General features: G+C 51.2%; 1 protein-coding gene across 1 annotated transcript; it reads left to right on the top strand.

Moving 5' to 3' along the window:
* The first annotated feature begins 212 nt into the window (after nucleotides 1–212).
* On the top strand, nucleotides 213–17,582 carry MERTK (MER proto-oncogene, tyrosine kinase). The gene is made up of 18 exons (XM_010706333.3): nucleotides 213–349; nucleotides 599–699; nucleotides 889–1,062; nucleotides 2,848–2,934; nucleotides 3,726–3,841; nucleotides 6,911–7,094; nucleotides 7,398–7,549; nucleotides 10,437–10,587; nucleotides 11,197–11,350; nucleotides 12,688–12,773; nucleotides 13,082–13,177; nucleotides 13,473–13,553; nucleotides 14,193–14,285; nucleotides 14,362–14,480; nucleotides 15,140–15,249; nucleotides 15,597–15,756; nucleotides 16,134–16,270; nucleotides 17,049–17,582. The coding sequence occupies exons 1-18, from the start codon at nucleotides 333–335 to the stop codon at nucleotides 17,503–17,505; spliced, it is 2,475 nt and encodes an 824-aa protein (XP_010704635.1). The 5' UTR covers nucleotides 213–332; the 3' UTR covers nucleotides 17,506–17,582.
* Nucleotides 17,583–18,771: the final 1,189 nt, after the last annotated feature.

Genomic DNA, 18,771 nt, shown 5'->3' on the forward strand with positions numbered 1-18,771 from the left:
TGAGGTCCCTCTCTGCAGGAGCCCCGCTGGCAAGGCCTCTGTGGGCAAGGCATCACCGCCACAAACGAGGCCTCGCCAGTGGCCACTGGCCTCCCCAGGGCTCAAAGCCTTCCGCCACCTCCCTGGGACAGCTGAAATTTAACCCCACGGTGGGACACGTTGTGATAAATGAGCTCAAGGACGTCACATTTAACTGCTCCATCAAAGTACCTCAGCTGCTGTTCCGGCCGTACTCCCCCGGCATTTCCCTGTGGAAGGATGGCAGGGAGCTGCACACTCTGGACCGCATCGCCACCAGCCACTTTGAGATCCCTGATGAGGAGGAGGTAGCCATGACCTCCACATTCAGGTAACCCGTGCTGTCCTTCTGCAGGAGGGATGTCCCCAGCATGGCCCCTGGGGAGGGACGGCTGCCCTGCAGCCAACAGGAGTAAGCTCCCTAACCCTCAAAGGCAGGCTTTGCACACACAGCATCTGTTAGCCGTGGGCTCTGGGCTTACTGATGCTGATTTCAACCCACCTCCCACCTATCTGTGTTCTGTGTGCAGGGCAACTCTCGCCATCACAGCCCTCACAACCTCACCCTTCTCTCTTGTAGCATCCGGGCTGCTCAGCGCTCGGATAACGGCTCCTATGTCTGCAAACTCAACATCTCTGGCATTGAGATTGCATCTGATCCCATCTTGGTACAGCTGGAAGGTGAGCTGGAGACAAACAAGGCCAGAGGTGCCTGACATGCTGTCATGTCTGCCACAAACATCCAGGGAGGCCTGGATGGAAGGGACTGGTTGGCAAAGCCAAGCCCGAGTGAAACAGTGTGGGGTTGTTGTTGGAGCAGTGCTGCTGAGCTCTCTGAATCTTTTGTTTCTCTCCTTTGCACATGTGCAGGGCTCCCACACTTCATTCAACAGCCTGAGAAGCTGAATGTCACCAAGAACAGCCCCTTCAACCTCACGTGCCAAGCTGTGGGCCCGCCAGAGCCTGTGGAAATCTACTGGTTCCGTAACAATGTCCAACTCAACATGAAGCCCTACATCTCCCCATCAGTGCTGACTGTGCCAGGTGAGCCCAGAGGGAACCTATTCCAGGAGAAGCAGACATGAGCATTTCTATGAGTGCTGGGTATCTTGGCTGCCCACAAGGCTTAGCTCTTAAGGACTTACAACCCTGAATTTAGATTTGAGCCCTGCTGTGCATGCGGGGTGTGCTGCCGAGAGTAGTCCTGCTGCTGTAGGTAACCTTGTTGCTGTTGGCCTCCAGCATGCTGCTGCTCTTGTGGGCTGATCCCCTCTTAACGTCTCTGGAGAACCTGGAAATTGCCCCTGCTAAACATCTCCCTGCCAACCTGGTGAAGCATAGGGAGAAAAGTCCTCTGTGATACAAAACCCAGCGTGGTTATGCTGTAGAGGCAAAAGAGAGGAAGGATTTCTTGATTTGCTCACGCAAAGGAGGCCACTAGGTAATTAACAGCCAAGCTGTAACTGACTTGTCTTGGCATCCAAAGGCAGACTTTAAAAGGCAGTGAAAGCCGGAAGAAGTGACTCATTCCTCTTGGAATGAATCCGGTTGGCCCAAGTTAGGTAGAGATTTTTTTTGGACAGTTCTCTCTGGGTCCAGAAGCCCTGTCACACTGCCACAGGTGCCACTTGGTAAGGCCAGGACATTGCAGCGAGTCCTTCGTGTTGCAGTAGCTGACAGGCATTTCACTAAAATCAGAGAGGCATTTCATTAAAATCATTCCCAGTAAGGACGGTTTTAAGCTTCCAAGTAACAGGCTTTAGGTACAGCACTGTGTGCTGATGCTGCTAGATTTGGTGTCCAAATGTCCTCTATTCATCCGTAGGCTTGGGTTAGTTAGGTTCATTCTACTTGTACATCTCCAGGAGGCTGTTTTCCTTCTACTGGAGAGGAAAAGTCTGTAAAAGCAAGGCTTGGACAGTACCCAAAAAGCAATGGGATGTGTTGATACAATAAACAGGCTGATACATCGTTCCCTGTCCTCATTTCCATCCAGGGATGGTCACACCCTCCTTCTTTGCAGCCAGCCTCCCAGCCAACCGCTGCACATCCAGGTGGATGAGCTGCAAAGGCAGATGACTTTCGGTGCGCTTTCGTGCAGATCTCTGCAGTCTGCTGAGCTAAATTAAAAATGCTGGGAACGCTGCACACAGCTTCAACCACTCAGGGAAGGCAGCAAGCAATGTGCTCCCAGGCACCTGTGCCACCATGTGGACAGCAGGGACAGCTCAGCACCTGTCTCAGGCAGGCATCCTTTGCAAACGTCCTTTGCATGAGACGAAAGTTCTGAGTGCTGTTGCTTGCTGGTCAACTTGCACAGGCCATGCTAACACCCAGAGGAAACCAGCATCACTCTGCATTTGGGTATTTCCAGCAGACCCCGAAAGAAGTCTTTCTTCATTATCAGCTGGGAGATTTGAGCAGTCTTTGGAAAGTAGTCATCTGATTCAAGCCATGGTGGTGGGCTCTTCTGCTTTCTGTCTTTCCCTTTTTGAACACAAAACAAGTGCTTACTCAAGAGGTTGTGCAACAATGCCGTAGAAACACACAGTCCTGTTCTGTGCACTAGTGCTGGCTGCCTGCACATGCTCATGATGTGGAAGGTGGTGAGAAGGTCTGCACGGGTCACCCTCGGTCAGCCAGCTGCCAGCCAGAGGGACAAAAAGTGGTGGAAAAGAAGAGGTTTTTTGTTGCTGGAAAAAATAAAGCGACATTAAAGCAAAGGAAGCCACGATTCTTTTTTTTTTTGTGAGCAACAGGTGGAAAGTTGGTATGATTTGGGCATTTTACACAGGTGCAGCAAACAGGTCCTTGGTTTTTCCCCTGCAGGTCTCAATGAAACAGCACTGTTCAGTTGTGAGGCTCACAACAGCAAAGGGCTGACTGCTTCCAACCCTGGGCAGGTCAACGTGAAAGGTAAGTGGGACCATGGTGTTACCTTTACCTGTTGAGTACATCTGTCCATCAGGAGCTGCCTGAACCTCCACATTTGCCAGCACTCGTTCTACACTAGCTGATGGTGGTGTCTTTAGGACTTGCACATTTGTTTTTCCCTGTTTGAAAATGATATTTAAAATCAAGCAGGTTGCAGGTAGTAGCACAATCACCCAGTGCTGTTTGGTCATTTGAAGCAAGCGTAGCCCCAGTGTTGCAGCCGTGGGAGGAAACACCAAAAGCACATTTGAAAGCAGAACTGTCAGACCCGGAGTAGGTTTCGGAAGGGTTGTATCATTCTTTTCCTTCCTTCACAACCAGGGCAGCACTCACAGTTTTCCATAGGAAATGGTGTTAATTCTTGACATTCCTAATGGGAACCACGCCGGTAATGCAAGGAAGGTGTTCCCCAAAATATGTCATTGCCTCTAAGCATTGTTTCAGCTCATAGATATAGAGCACTATCAAAACAGAGATTTTCTACTTCCCTGCCAGTGGTCTAAAATATCTACAATGCACCGATACAGGATACTGCTGCAGCTCTAACCAGGACAGTTCCTGGGCTTCTTGCACAGTTGAACTGAGCCCCAGGAGCTGCACAGGGGAAGCCAGCCAGGCCACGTCTGTGCTAAGGCATAAACCTACTGAGCTGGTACTAGGCGTGTGGGCTGCTGTGCTCCTACCAGTACAGCCCCACTGCCTGCCCTGAGCTAGGCAGAGCTTCCCATAGGTCTTCTGCACAAGAGCTGACCGTGCTTGGCTTTGCCTTCCAGGAATACCATCTGCACCAAAAACTGTGCATGTCCTGAAGAGAATGGCCCACAGCATTGTGATCTCCTGGGTGCCAGGCTTCGATGCGTTCTCTGCTTTGAACAGCTGCAGTGTGAAGGTAAGTGTGTGGCCCCTGCCTCTACAACCTGGATCCTCAAAGGCAGGGGAAAATCAAAGTTCTTTGGCATGAACCACGTGGACTTGACCAAGCTATTTGTTTGGGCAAATTGAGCTGGACTTTCCCAGTAGTTTTGAAAGGGGAAGCGCAAAGTCAAGAAGTCAAACCTGAGGAGTAGAGTCCCTAGGTGCTGGTAATCTAGGCAGCTGGAGCACCACTATGGTGGACAAGAGGCTTCAAAAGGAGATGTGCTGGGCCTGGTGTGGTCTGCTCACAGAGCGTGGCTTTGCTCTGCCTGCTGCCAGGAGAAAGTTCACTGAAAGGCTTCCTGCAGAGAAGTTGAATGGGAAAAGGGCTGTGCTGGGTGCCACCACCCAGACAGCTGTTTGGGTAGGCAGAGGAAACAGGATGCAAATGCTGGTCCTCAAGTAGTGAGTCATGAGGGGAGAAGGTCATCTCATTTCACTTGAAATACGTAGAATAGGCAACATGGGAGGGAAACAGCAACCTCTAAATTGAGGTTTAGATCTCTCAGTCGAGACGGTCAGGTTGTCAGGTCTCTTCGTAGAGAGATGCCCAGAAAGATGCTCTTTGGGAGGTTTCCTACATCCTGAATTGCTACTAGCACGTGCTTGTCCCCACTTTTACCTTCTGATCAAACACTTCCCAGATGTGGCCTTTCCACTGGAGTTTGGAGATGGAGGCTTCTCTCAGCTCTCCACTCCTGACACCTTGTGAGTACTGGGGAGGAGCTGAGGGTTGTCAGTCTCCTGGACAAGCTAGTGAAGCCATCTTCATGGATTCATGAAGCCCTGCAAATAGCTTCTGCCTGCTGCCCATCCTTGTCATTGCAGAGTCTCACTGTCCAAACCCATTGCTTGCTCTCTTCTGGATGCATTTTTTGCAATGGTTAATCTGTACCCTGGTTCAGGCAGTACATAGTCTGTTCTGGGATGAGGAGCAGCCACTACCAGGAGAAATCCTACGCAGTGTCAACTCAGCATATTGTGGCACCCAAAACTTCCGCATTTACGAACCCTCTGTACTCATTAACCTTCATGTCAGAGCAATCCTCCTTCGGCTCTTACACCGAAGGTCCTATCTCAGAGCATTAAAAATTACGTGGCTTTAAGTAGATCGTGTGAACTCTCGCTGGTGGGAAGTGAAAATGCTCAGAAGCCTGAGTGGCAGCGGTGACAGCAGAGCTCCAGCTCCCAGCTTGCTCCAGTGCCCTCCCATAACCCTCAGACAGCTCCCACGACCAGCGCTGTGTTTGCGCCCATGGCTGAGCGAAAGGCTGTGTGGAGTGAGGAGCCAGAGGACAGACTGTTTCCTCCCTTTTCCTCCCAACCTATTTCTATGTGATGTGTCCTCTGACCTCTCAGGAGACAGAGGATGTTGGAAGGCAGGTAAAAGTGAAAGGAGTTACTGAGGGGAAAGGTACCTGAGCTAATATTAGAGCCGTGTCCACCACCGCATTCCGACTGGAGCTCAGGAAGTGGGGTGGAGAGCCAAGGAATTTCCTATGACTTCATGTTCATGGTCTGTCAGTAGGAAATAGCCTTTTCAAATTGGAAAACAAGACATGATTTCTGGCAAAAACACAGCCGTGACTAAGCCTTTTTTCTCCTGTCTTCTTTGATAATCCTCTTGCTTGGGTAGCATGGCCCATCAACCCCATAGATCGTTTTTGAGCATGCTGGTGCTTAAAGCAGGAGCTGTTCTTATCATATCTGACGAGTTCAAGCTGTTAAAGTTTGTAAAAACATGTTTTTAAAATGAACACCTTAGTCTGATAGACTCTTTCCAGAAAAAAGTATGGGTTGTCTTCTGAGTAATCCACGTTGCTCATGCCAATGTCTCTCATTCTCGTTCTTCCCTCTTTTGCCCACCACCTAGTGAGGCTGCTCTTGTGGGTCTTGTTGTGTTCTGAGAACTTTGCTGACATGCATGGAAAGCAAAACAGAAGAGGTGATGCTGAGCTAGCAAGTGGCTCTCACGCCTGATCAGAGCAGAAGCTCAGTGTCCCAGCCCTGCATCTGGGGTTGGATAAGCCAGTCAGCATCACCAGCTGCAGTGGAAACAGGTCCTGGAATATGATGAGATGCTTTTCCCCAGTGTGAGCAGTCATTCCAGCCCTTTAGGGAGTTTCTTCAGTCCTAATAAACTGGAAATACAGCTTATCTTTGTGCAAAAATCATGATTTGTTTCTAATGCATTGAATTCATCCATTCTGTTAAATGATCATAGAATCATAGAATTGGGTTGAAAGGGACCCAAAAGGCCACTCAGTCCCGACCCCCTGCCATGGGCTGGCTGCCCCCCCACCAGCTCAGGCTGCCCAGGGTGTCATCCAAGCTGGCCTTGGGCACCTCCAAGGCTGGGGCACCCACAGCTCTCTGGGCAGCCTTCTCTGGGTAATGATGGAGTGTAATGAGGACTGTGATTGGTCCTTCTGGAGGGTTCACGAGAGGGAAGACTGTGCTAATACAGTGAGCTCCCTGATGGGGAGAGAGCCTCTAGAGCTTTCCCAAGGCACAGACTGCATCTAGACCTTCATCCTTAACGTCCTTGGCTGCCTGGTTCCCCATCGATTTGACTGATGCTCCCCTGGGGCTGTGTACACTCTTGTCTCCCGCAAAGTCTGATAAGTTCTGTGAATAATGATGTGCTGAATGAAAACAAGCTTCATTTTGTTTGTTTGAGACTCACTGCCTGGTAATTTAATAGGGTGCTCCTTTTGCTTCCAGTTGCAAGAAATAGCAAATCATCCGTGCCTCCCTTTGTTTTCCACATTTTCACACGTATCTGCCATGTCAAGCTGCATCTCTTTCTTCTCCACATGCATTTGAGACCCAGCACTGGGTTCTGAGAATGGCCTGGTGTCAGCTTTCTGCTTGGGAGGGATGAGGCGGCATCCAAGAACGAGGCCCTGGTGTTGTTTTGATGGAGGACAGAAGGGGAGGCAGGGCTCTGGATCCTGTTTACAGATGTAAAATCCTGCTGTGCCTCTCAGCCTGCAGGTTGTTGCTGACTAATCCCTGTTTCTGGACTGATTTTTCCATTAAGGTCAAGGAAGCCGTTCCACGAAGCAATGTCTCATTTCTGCTCTTTAACACGTCGGTGCCTCCCCACATGTATCACATCCAGCAGCTGTGGCCCATGGCAGATTATAACATTAGTGTTTCTTGCAAGAATGAAGTCGGTTGGTCGGCATTTAGCCCCTGGATAACAGCCAGTACCACGGAAGGAGGTAGGAAATGAGTTGCTAGTGCTGAGAAGGGTTTCCCTGCGCACTGCTGTGCTCTGTGCAGGACTGCCTGGATGAGTTGCTGCTTCAGAGAGATGGTTGTTTGGGGTTGGGATATCTTGACTTTCAATTGGAGAAGGGAAATGTACCCACATGTGATCACCTGCTGGAAATATTAAAGGCAATTGGAAATAGTGGATGCTGTCTGCTTGAGCTACAGCTCATTTTCAGCCCACCTGCCACGTCCCTCAGGGATGCACACGTGCACCTGCCTCCCCTCACCTTATTTCTCTTTGACTTCTGCAGCTCCAACTACCCAGCCGCTGAATGTCACAGTGTCACTCAACGAATCCAGCTCCTTCCTGGAAATCCGATGGGTGAAGCCACCTCTTGAGAGGACACACGGGGAGCTGCAGGGATATCACATCTGGCACACGTGGATGGACTCCAAGGGGCTGGTAAGTCACCAGGGGACTGGGGGAGAGTTTAAGCATAGACAACCCGTGGCACTGAGTTTTTGTGCTCTAGGAGCATGTTAGGGCAGGGGACCTGTCCACAGCATATAAAGTCATTTGGCACAGCCTTGCTTGCCTCCTCCAGGCTTTGGGACATCTTAGGTACTGGGCAAAACAGCGTGAGAGATGGAGGATGGGATTCCATCCAAGTTCTGCTTGTGGCCAGGGAGCCTTTGGATAATTGCATGGATGTATCCAGCCATCCCCTCTGCGCTGTGGTTTGGTCTTCCTCTGTCCCAGGCCAAAAGCACAGAGAGGCACTGACGACCTAAACTCTGTGTGGAAAAAGTGACTCATGCTCTTTTTTGTAAGATGCTGCATTTTCTGTTCTCCTTTTATGCGTCTGAAAAAGAGCATGTATAGATCCAGGCTGAATGAAGTCAAGGAAACAATATTATGGTCTTGTGACTAGCATGGAAAAAAAATGCTGACACATTTGTCGTCTCTTAAGCAGTAAGTAAAAACAGGCTGTGCCCTTAAGCTCTGGGAAACTTATTATTATTTTTTTAAATAAAATTCCCAAGTTAAATGCTTCGGCAGTGAAATTTCTGCTCAGGACCCTGGTCCATTACTGTTCTTGTTCATGCTGGCTTTCAGAAGGCTAAAAACCCCACTAGTGAGGAGTGAGTTCAGATGGGAGGTAGGAAGCTCTGCTGGGCAGTTATCTACCAGACAACCTTGGCTTTGCAGATCAAAAGGTGCTCACTGCTGCTTTGTTTTATCAGCTCATGGGCTTTCTGAAAGGCAGAAATGCCTGTGAAGATGCCCAGAGGCAGCGAGCCAAGGGCAGGGGCCAGCACTTGTTATCCTAAGGGCTGTTGCAGAATTCAGAGGCATGGGGATGGCAGTTGGCTGTGCCACGTCCCTCACAGAACATCCTTGGGCTGGCTGTGGAGCTGGGCGCCCTCGTGAGCTGCTTGCAGTCTGTCTGCTGGAACTGACGGACAGACAGACCAAAGCACAGGAGCAATGTGGTTGTTGCCATTTGCCAAAAATAAGTGAAAAAGCTTTTGTTTTTCAGACATAAAGCCTCTGAATTTTGGCTCTGGAGAGGTTGGATATTAAATGCTAGATATCCCCAGCTTCTTTTCTCCTTCCTGTGCTAATGGCCCCACAGAGCACAAGTGCTGCGAAGAATCCTGCCCTTCTCACATCAGACTTCCCCCCAAATAACAATCAGTTTGAACGTCCTGGCACCAGAAGTGCGGTGGGATAGTGGATTTCTGTGTCAGCAGGGCCACCTGCAGGCCTCTTTTTCTCCACAATCAGCTTAAAAAAACAATTTTTAAAACTTCAAAAAAAGTTCTGGTTTTATTTTTAAACCAGCGATTCTTGCTTGACCCAGGGCTGCAGGAGCTGAGACGCGAAGGAATTCCTCAGCTACCACAAGACTCATAAAAATCATTAAATTTGGCAATTCTGTCCTGACAGAAAGGCTGTCTGCTTTGAAAATGTTCTCATACTCTCCACGAGCCGTTTGCTATCTGTTCGGCTCTGTCCTCAAGTGACACAGCAGGGCTGTGGGAGATGTTAAAGGATCCCAGTGCAGTTTTAGGCTGGCGGTGGGAAAATGACCTCGTGTGCATTTCCACTGACGGATGCCATGAAAGCAAAGTGGTTGGAAAAGAGATGTTCCTCAGGGCAGTGCCTTCTGCTAGTGCCTGTGGAGCTCTGCCTGGTGCTTGTCTGTGTTTCACATCAATTTTGGTGGCCTTTTTGTGAGCAGAAATCAGTTCTGATTTCCTCCTTGCCCACCCTGCTGCCATTTTCGCTTGGCCATGTGAAGTTGAGCAGCAGCACAGAGCCAGGCTCTGCCTCTCCCAGCAGCCTGCCAGATGTTTTGCACATCACAGGGCAGTTGCTTTGCAGCTGGCAGCCAGCGAGGAGCAGCAGCAGGCACTTTTTCAGCTGCTTGGCTGAGTCACAAGAAGATCAGGAAACAACAGAGAATTTGCAAGAAAAGATCACTTGTGTTTTTATCAAGGAAAAAAGAACTTTGCCATGAAACACACTGACATCTCTAAAGTCACCAGGCAAGAAAATACACTTTTAAAGCTGGAAATATGACTAGCTTGACATAAAACCAGAAGATGTCTGCCCTAAGACTTACTCTCTGTGGCCAGGCACTGGAAGGATGAAGCTGAGAGCACTGCAATAGAAAGCCATGGGGCAGTGCCATGCGAGGGAGTGGTGGTGGCTCAGGGGCTCGTGGGACTGCCTGGCACAAGGCTCACAGAGCTCGGGTGGCACCGCGGGGCCATGGCCACCTGCCAGGCACAGAACAGAGCCCGTGCTGTCCCTGGGTGCGTCACATCCCCACGCTGTGTGGGACAGAGCTGCAGCATTGCTGTGGCCCTTGTGCCAGCTCCTGGCAATCAGGAGCACAGCCTCAGGCAGGGTAGTGTTACTCACACTGGAGGAGTGCAGGCTGATGTTTAGAACACCTTTATGGGCGTGGAATGGGGCTGATGGCTGTAGAAGTGAGAGGAGAAAGGTGTTTCAGACCCTGGTGCGTGCAGAGCCTTTCCTCCTCCCTTGCAGGATGGCTTTCTTGCCTCTTTTCTGGCTCTGTCCTGCTGCTTCAGTTGATAAGCAAAGAGCAATAGAGGCATGAGACTGAAACAGGAAACAAGGCTCGGCTCCTTTTCAGATCCCGTCCGCTCCTCTCAGGGCTATTATTCTCCATAAATAGCTTGCTGCTCCTGCTGTATTTCCTCTGTGCTTCCAGAAGCAAAGCCAAGCAATGGTATAATGAATTCAGCAAACCTCTGGCTTTCACTGTTGCTGTCAGCCCCATCCCATGCCTGTCTTCTCCTCTCGTCTCCAGCAGAACGTCTCCTCGGAAGCCCAGCATAATGCCACCGTGGCCATCCTGCCCGTGGTGGCCACCAATGCCACCTGCTCAGTGCGTGTGGCTGCTGTCACCAAGGGAGGCGTGGGGCCCTTCAGCAGCCCGGTGGAGGTCTTTGTTCCTGCCAGTGGTAAGGAGATTCCTGTCTCTGTGGGTGGGGGATGCTGTGGAAGCACACAGTGTATGCTTTCCTTGACTGGTGGTTTGCACAGATCTGGTCAGAGTTCCCTGCTACCATCACATTTTGTCAGTGCCAGATGCTGTCCCCATTGGCCTGGCTATGTGAATGCAGCACCAGGAAATTCATAGAGTCATTAGGGTTGGAAAAGACGTCTAAGATCATCTAGGCCATCCACCAAGCCACCCCCACTGTGCCCATTGACCTACAGTGCCACAACCCTATAGTTCTTGAACACCTCCAGGTGACCTCACCAGTCCCTGGGCAGCTGTGCCACTGCCTCACTGCTCTTTGGGAGAAGGAATTGTTCCTAACAGCCAACCCGAACCTCCCCTGGCCCAACGTGATGCCATCCCCTCTCATCCTATGGCCCTTCCCTGGGAGCAGAGGCCGACCTCACACAGCCTCCTTTCGGGTCGCTGCAGAGAGCCATGAGGTCTCCCTGAGCCTCCTCTTCACCAGACTGAATAGGGATTGGTTTCTAAGCCACTGGGATATCCTCCTCTGCTCTCCATGGGCTGACTGTCTTTCACCGGCTCTGCTAACATGATGTTTCTTTAGGGTTAATAACCTCAGCTCCCTCTTCAACACCAGCATCTGGGAACACGGACTCCTTTATAGTAGCACTGGGCTTCATCTGTGGTACGGTTGCTGTCGGGCTGATCCTCTGCTTGTCTGTGGTCATCCAGAAAAGATGCATGGAAACAAAGTATGGGTAAGCCAAAGGGAGAGCAGCTGATGGTGGTGCTCTGGGCTGGGCAGGTGGCAGGCATGGGGGCAAGGACAGGCAGGGGAGCTTTGCCTGCTCTGGATCCAGGGAGAAGGCTTCTGCCTCTTTCAGCATTGTCATTTCCCATTTTTATGCCAGTGAGAGGCACAGGGGAACTAAGTGTGATTTTACCACAGCAACAGTACTTCCCCTTCCTTTCTTAGCTCAGCAGTGCACCTTTTACTTAATTATTCCTATTTTTAAAGGGAAGTAAACTCGGGCAACTCAGTATGGGAGGTGACCTTGGCATTTTGACACAGTGGAGAGAGAACAAAGATGTATGATATCCTGTGTCCTGTGGCCTGGAGAAACCCCTCCTGCCTCGTGGACCAAACCTGCTGCTGAGTGCAGCATCAGTGTTGGCAGGGCAGAGACCTCTGGACCACACTTAGTGACGTTTTTAGTAGCATGGACAAAGGACTGTTATCTACTACAGTAAGCCAGCACTGCTCACTCACCCTCGTGACTTTCTGAGTGGCATTTAACTGCCCTGTCCTATTATTTGTGCTAAATAATTGTGGCGTTACCAGCTTTTCTTACAAGCGGTATCATTGGATGCCCACTGCCAAATGGAAAAATGATATAATCCACTCCTTTGGAAATGCATCACTTCAGTAAGGGAGTTTATTGAGCTGGCAGTGAATGACGTCTGCTTTGGTCTCGCATGGCATCACCTTAATCCCACTCTGAAGAATGGTTGTCTGTAAGAATCTCTAACTGATGTAACATTATGGGCATCTCCGTGTCCTTGCAGTTTTTGTTTCCCTGAGCTGGGCCTCTGCATGGCCCTGCTCCACAGGGGCAGCACAGCATCTCCCAGCAGCATGCCCACCATTGTTTTGGGGCTGTGGTGTACACCTCCCATGACTGCTTTTTGGCTAAAGGATTGTGGTGACTAAAGGAGCTACGTGCTAATGTGGAGCACTGATAGGCTCAAGCTGCACATGGTGCAGAGGAGGTCACTGTAGGAAGTGGGTAGTATTGCTACCAGCCCAGATAGCTGTGAGACTAGGAAATGAGTATCCCATTTCCTCCCCAGAATACCTCTGTGACTCACTCCTTTGTAGATCAGCCTTGTTTATCAAGTAGATGTTTTGATCGGACGTTGTAGGCAATGGCAATGATCCAGAGAGAGGGAAATGAAAAGGATCAGAGCAAATGTGCATTTCCTCCTTTGCTGCTGATCTCATGGGTTGCTCTGTGGTCACCCGTGCCTGCAGCTGTGGTTCTCTGAGCAGAGGGAAAACAGCTGAAGTGGCCTCATACACCTTCTATCCCACCAGGAATGCCTTCAGCAGAAATGATTCAGAGCTGGTGGTAAACTACACAGCCAAGAAGTCCTACTGCCGGAGAGCCATCGAACTGACATGTGAGTGTTCTTTTCATCCCTCTGCGAGCAGGTGACAGGATAGCAACATGGCAAACCATGGGCCCGATTCTTCCAGTTCTTCACATGTCTGCCAAGCTGGGTTTCCTCACCTGGTTGCCTGTGAAATTCTAAGGCTCTGTCTCCAGCTGGATGGCCCATGGGCATTAAGGGAAGCTCAGCTGCTACAAAACTATGAAACCTTGCCCCTCAGTCAGCTCTCTCTGTACCATGCCACACCCTGACGCTGTAAATGGTAGGCCTGCAACTGAAGTCTTCTGAGTCTGAACTCCTCTTCCCCTCTCTTGCAGTGGGTAGCCTGGGCGTCAGCAGCGAGCTCCAGCAGAAGCTGCAGGATGTCGTCATTGACAGAAATGCCCTCAGCTTGGGGAAAGTCCTGGGAGAGGGTGAGTGATGGTGCTGCAGGGGCTGGGGGTGGGTACGTGGCTGGACTGATGGGGCAGGGACTGCTGCTGATGTTCACATCATCGCCTGGCCCCTGGATGGCAGAGCGTCAGGCTGGGAATTTGGACCCCTAAATTCATGTCTTTGTCCTGCCACGAGGACACAAGCATCCCCTTCTGCCTTTTGGAGACAAGGTCTCTGTCTTAGAGCATTACAGATCTTTGAGAAGACAGTGATGTCTCAACAGGCAGCGTGTAGAGGTGTGGGTAAAGTGGTTGCTTCTTTCCCATGGCGCAGGGGAGTTCGGGTCAGTGATGGAGGGGCGTCTCAGCCAGCCAGAAGGCACCCCACAGAAGGTGGCTGTCAAGACCATGAAATGTAAGTAACCTGGCCTTGCACAACCTGCTGCTGTTTGGCACAGCAGGTACTGGTGCTCCTGAAACCCCTCTCTGGGACTCTCTCTATATCCTGGAACTGTTCTGTAGGGATGCTGGTCTCTGCCACTGCTCCTGGTCCTAGCCAGAGAGACACAGCTGTGGCAGGAGATCTGCTGAGCAGGTGCTGAGCAGTAGAAGAGAAAGCGTGGTGGATATGGGGAAAGGTGTGTGGGTTGTCTTGTGCCCTTTTCAAAAGGTGACCAAAGCCCTGCTAGGAAGGGCACTCCTCTTACAGCCAGTTTTGTCTTGAGGAACTGGGAAATGGCAGGACTTGTCTCTGGACAGATTAGAGACCCCAGGCTTTTTGGGGATGCTCATATCTAATCTTTCTTTGTGCTGTGGCCTCTGTCCACCCTGACCCATTGCTTACTGCATGAGTGGGGTGAGACTGTTTCCTGCTTCCATATGCTGCATAACCCAATGCTGGTGCAAACCTCTGGTGTGATTGTCTCTGTCATATTGGTGGTCCCTTACCCTTTGCCCACACAAGAACTCTGCTGTAAAGGGATGTGGCAGCAGTGATTAAAGTGTTAAAGCTCTCAAGATCTTAAATTTCCTGCTTTTTTTCTTTGCTTCCCAGTGGATAACTTTTCCCATAGAGAGATAGAAGAGTTCCTCAGTGAAGCAGCGTGCATGAAGGACTTTGACCACCCCAACGTCATCAAGCTCCTAGGTACGGGGTCCCCAGGTTGGGCTGGGAGTGGGACCATACTCAAGTCCTACGTGTGAGCTGTGTCTGTGTGTTCCAGGCGTGTGCATCGAGCTGAGCTCTCAGCAGATCCCCAAGCCCATGGTGGTTCTCCCCTTCATGAAATACGGTGACCTGCACAGCTTCCTGCTTCGCTCCCGGCTGGAGATGGCCCCCCAGGTAACGAAGGCAGGTAGCAAAGGGTCCTGTGCCTGCAAAGAGCATTGTACCTCTTTTAGGGACACCGGGCAAAACCTGCCTTTGGTTTTGGGGAACTGCAGGAGGACTTGGTTGTAGCCCTGCCCCCTGCTTTGTTGGGTGCTGGCAGTGGGATCTGGCTCCACACAAGCCTGTGGGATTCGTGCCTTCCTGAGTCATGGTCAGCTTGCTCCACACCACGACCCACGGTCCTTTTCTACAGAGCTACTTTCTAGCACGTAATATGTGATGTTAAGGCAGCCAGTGGGAACAGCCACAAGGAAACAATATCTAGTTGCAGGCTGCATTCAGAAGTTGTGAAAGGAGGAAGCAGAGGTGCAAAGGGTATGCATGAGATGTCTGGTTTGCCAGGATGGGCTGTTCTGGCCTGCATTACAGCCTGGCAGACAGCGCTTGGTTTTGTTTCTGAAACAGCTGTCCCAGCATCTGCAGCTTCTGCAGGTTTCTGATTCAATAAATCTCGTGGTCTGAGGCTGTCACCCTTGGTGGCCACTGCTGTGTGCTCCCTGTGTTCTCTGAGACTATCAGAATGTTAGGCAGCTGGCCTGGGCAGGGTCTGGTCAGACCAAACGTGCCTCCCAAAGCACTCAGATCCTCTGACCCACATCCTCCCTCCTCAGTTTGTGCCCCTGCAGACTCTGGTGAAGTTCATGGTGGATATTGCCCTGGGCATGGAGTACCTGAGCAGTCGGCAGTTTCTCCACAGGGATTTGGCGGCTCGGAACTGCATGTGAGTTTGCTTTCCTTCTGTGTTGGCCTGGCAAGGTGAAAAGTAGTGGAAGTCCCATGGCTTTATAGTGCTAGGAATGAGCATACAGAGTGGGTTTCTTTAAGTAGAACCTCCCTTGGAGTCTCCTGGAGAGATGTAGCAAGGAGACCAATCTCAGAACTAGAGTCCAGCATTTGGCACGTCAAACTTTTCTTTCTTATCATTTCTTGAGCTGTAGAAAGAAGAGTCAGTCGTACACAGTGTTTCAAGGGCCAGCCTGATGAAGGCGTGATCACCAGTCATTACGCATCTGTCAGGAAAGCAGACTTTGCCTCCCCAAGGCTCTCTGACCCTGTTTGTACCTGTAGGTTACGGGATGACATGACGGTGTGCGTGGCAGACTTTGGGTTGTCCAAGAAGATCTACAGCGGCGATTACTATCGTCAGGGCCGAATAGCAAAAATGCCAGTGAAGTGGATTGCGATAGAGTCCCTGGCTGACCGTGTCTACACCACCAAGAGTGATGTGGTAGGTACACATGGCTGGGCAGCCAGGAAGCAGGAGCCAAGAGCAAGAAGGTGATCCCTGAGTCGAATCCTCCGCAGCTGTGGCTCTTTGTAGAGGTTGTTCTTGTACCTTGCAAGTGCAAAAGCCAGTCAGTAACAGGCCGTGCTGACCTTTTGTTGCCTGCCCAGCATCCTGGAATAAGTTTATTGAGTGGGCTGCTTGCCTGTCGTATGGCATTTCTTATCATTTCCAATTTTGGGGAAGGCAGGACTGAAAATACAACTATTAGCATTGTGCGAGAGCCCAGTGGATGCTAGGAAGTGACCTTTCCCCATGAAAAGACTCATTCATTCCTCCTGGAAATGTCCTTGCAGCACGCTTTCCCTTTGTTATCACAGTGGGCATTTGGCGTTACCATGTGGGAGATAGCCACCAGAGGGATGACTCCGTACCCAGGGGTGCAGAACCACGAGATTTATGAGTATCTATTCCACGGGCAGCGGCTCAAAAAGCCTGAGAACTGCTTAGATGAACTGTGAGTATTACACCACTATGCCCACGCTGCAAAAAAACCTCCCATGTCCCCGCTCCAACTGTCCCCAGACACTGAATTCAAATAAAAATGTCAAAGACAGAACCTTTTTTCCTTGTAGGGTTTGACAGGCAGGGAGCTCACAGGAACACACACACAGGTTAGCTCTGAGAAGACAACTGGCCAGAATAGTGGTATGGGTCAAATTTTAAGTGAGCATGTCTCATAAAAAAAAAAAAAAAAGCTCAAAATCTTTAATGTTCTGTTAATCTCCTGAGTTTTAATACGAGTCAGATCCCATAGCAGAGTATGACCCAGGGATGAAAGAGCATCTTCTTAACTCCAGGCAAGGTGTCACACAGAAATCTCCAAAAATATCCCCAAAGAAGGCAGTGTGTTGTGGGGTTCACACCAAAGGCTGATGATGGGCTGTCTGCAGCAGGTGGCATGGGGTGGGTGAGAAGTGCCAGAGGTCACCTTGCTGGGTCCTGCAGAGGTGGCAGCAGTGCCCTCTGCAGTTTGTGGTGAAGGAGTCAAAGTTTTTGTTGTTATTTCATTTTTAAGACTGTTTTGCCCTAAAGGTCTTGCCTAGGGGTGCTGCGCTCCTTTTTCAACAAAACAGCTAAAGTGGGGAGTGGGTTTTGCTTTGTTTTAATGCAAAGTGACTCGGGACTCACCCAGTTTCCAAGCAGGGAATCAGACCACGTACATCTCGAAGCCCAACACTCAGCAACATCCTCCAATCCTCCACGACAGCTGCATTTCCTCTCCTCATTTCCAGGTACGATATCATGTCCTCCTGCTGGAGGGCTGAACCTGCTGACCGACCGACGTTCTCGCAGCTGAAAGTTCATCTGGAGAAGCTTTTGGAAAGCCTTCCTGCCCTGAAGGGGTCCGGGGACATCATCTACGTCAACACCAGCCTGCCAGAGGAGAGCCCCGACTCCACCCAGGATTCGGGCTTCCCCCAAGCGGACTCTGACTTGGACACCGGGGACATTGCTGAGCCCTGCTGCTCCCACACGAAGGCAGCGCTGGTGGCAGTGGATATCCACGATGGGGGCTCGAGGTACGTCCTTGAGAGTGAGGGCAGCCCCACGGAGGAGGCTTACGTCCCACTGCTGCCCCACGAGGGCTCGGCATGGACCGAGGCCAGCACCTTGCCTGCTGGCAGCTCGCTTGCAGCTCAGCTGCCCTGTGCTGATGGCTGCCTGGAGGACTCTGAAGTGCTGCTGTGAATGGAGCCTGCACAAAGCAGGGTGTGAATCGGGACAGAGAGATTTTATTTTAATAAACAGTCTTATTTCTTCTTGCATTATTTTCATACGGGCCTTCCTGGTGAAGACCACAAGGTGGTTAAACGCTCTAAGGATGTTCGACGTACTGGGAGGCTTTGGGTCCTGGCTCACAGGGCAGCCCATGTCCCCCTGAGGGTAACAGCTATGGCAGGGGTGGGCAGTGTGGAGATCTGGGGTAAATGGTGCTGCCCACATGGGGTTGCCTTCCTGCAGCCCAGGCTGTGCTGGCACCAGAAAAGGTGGGATTTCTTTCTTTACTTTTTTTTACCCTTTTCAGCATTTTCAGTTGCTTTTTTCAACGAGCAGTACTGTGGATGGCCAGGGCTGACACACAGCCCTCTGGGGGCATTTCATACAACGATACATCCCTGCTGAAAACCACCAAGCAGAATCCAAATGACAGCACCAGGACCTTTGCAATCTCCTATCCAAACAGTGGGTTTTGGTTTGTCCCCAGTGCATCTCCACACACTGATCATCCTGGCCTACCTGTGTGCAGAGAAATGCATCGCTCCTGCTGATGGCATTATGGGAGACTGGATGGGGGAGGCCCAGGAGCGATGGAGCCGCCCTTGGCCTACCTGAGAGCTGCTCTGGGGCTTGCATCCCTTCTCTGTTTTGGGGGGATTTCTGCTCTTTCCATCTCACAGGCTGATTTAGAGCACCCCACTGCAGGCTGGGAAGACATTCCTCAAAACTCTGCCCTAGGAGCCCTCTGCAGCCCTGCCGGTACCCAGACCCAGCTCTCATTACTGCGCCATGCCCAGCAGATGGTGCAGGGACCCTACATACTGCACGGTGTTCACTGCACCCCACAGTGTGTGGCTGTGGGAAGGGGACACCGGCTCGGGGAAGAAGCTGCATGTGCCCCAGGAGTGGCATTTTTGCAACCCACAAACATTTGCTCTGCATGGGAATCCTGCGGGCTGGTAACGTGGGCTCCGTTGAAGGCGGGGTGCAGCGGTGGATGTTGGCTGAAATCCAGGTAGCTAAAGAGATAAGGGGAAATAAGGTGAAACAGCTGGCAGCGTGATGAACCAAAGGCAACCCCCCCTTACAGGGCAGGCCTTGAGGTGGCTGCAGGCAGAAGGGCTCCACGCAGCCAGCCCATCCATTCGGGATGACGGTGACCACAGCCGGGGCTCAGGGAGGAGGACGCGGGCTGCCCCCGGGCCGGCTGCCCCACGCGAGCCCCGAGCCCCGCTC

Source organism: Meleagris gallopavo, chromosome 2 (genome assembly GCF_000146605.3).
Source record: "Meleagris gallopavo isolate NT-WF06-2002-E0010 breed Aviagen turkey brand Nicholas breeding stock chromosome 2, Turkey_5.1, whole genome shotgun sequence".
Taxonomy (NCBI): Eukaryota; Metazoa; Chordata; class Aves; order Galliformes; family Phasianidae; genus Meleagris; species Meleagris gallopavo.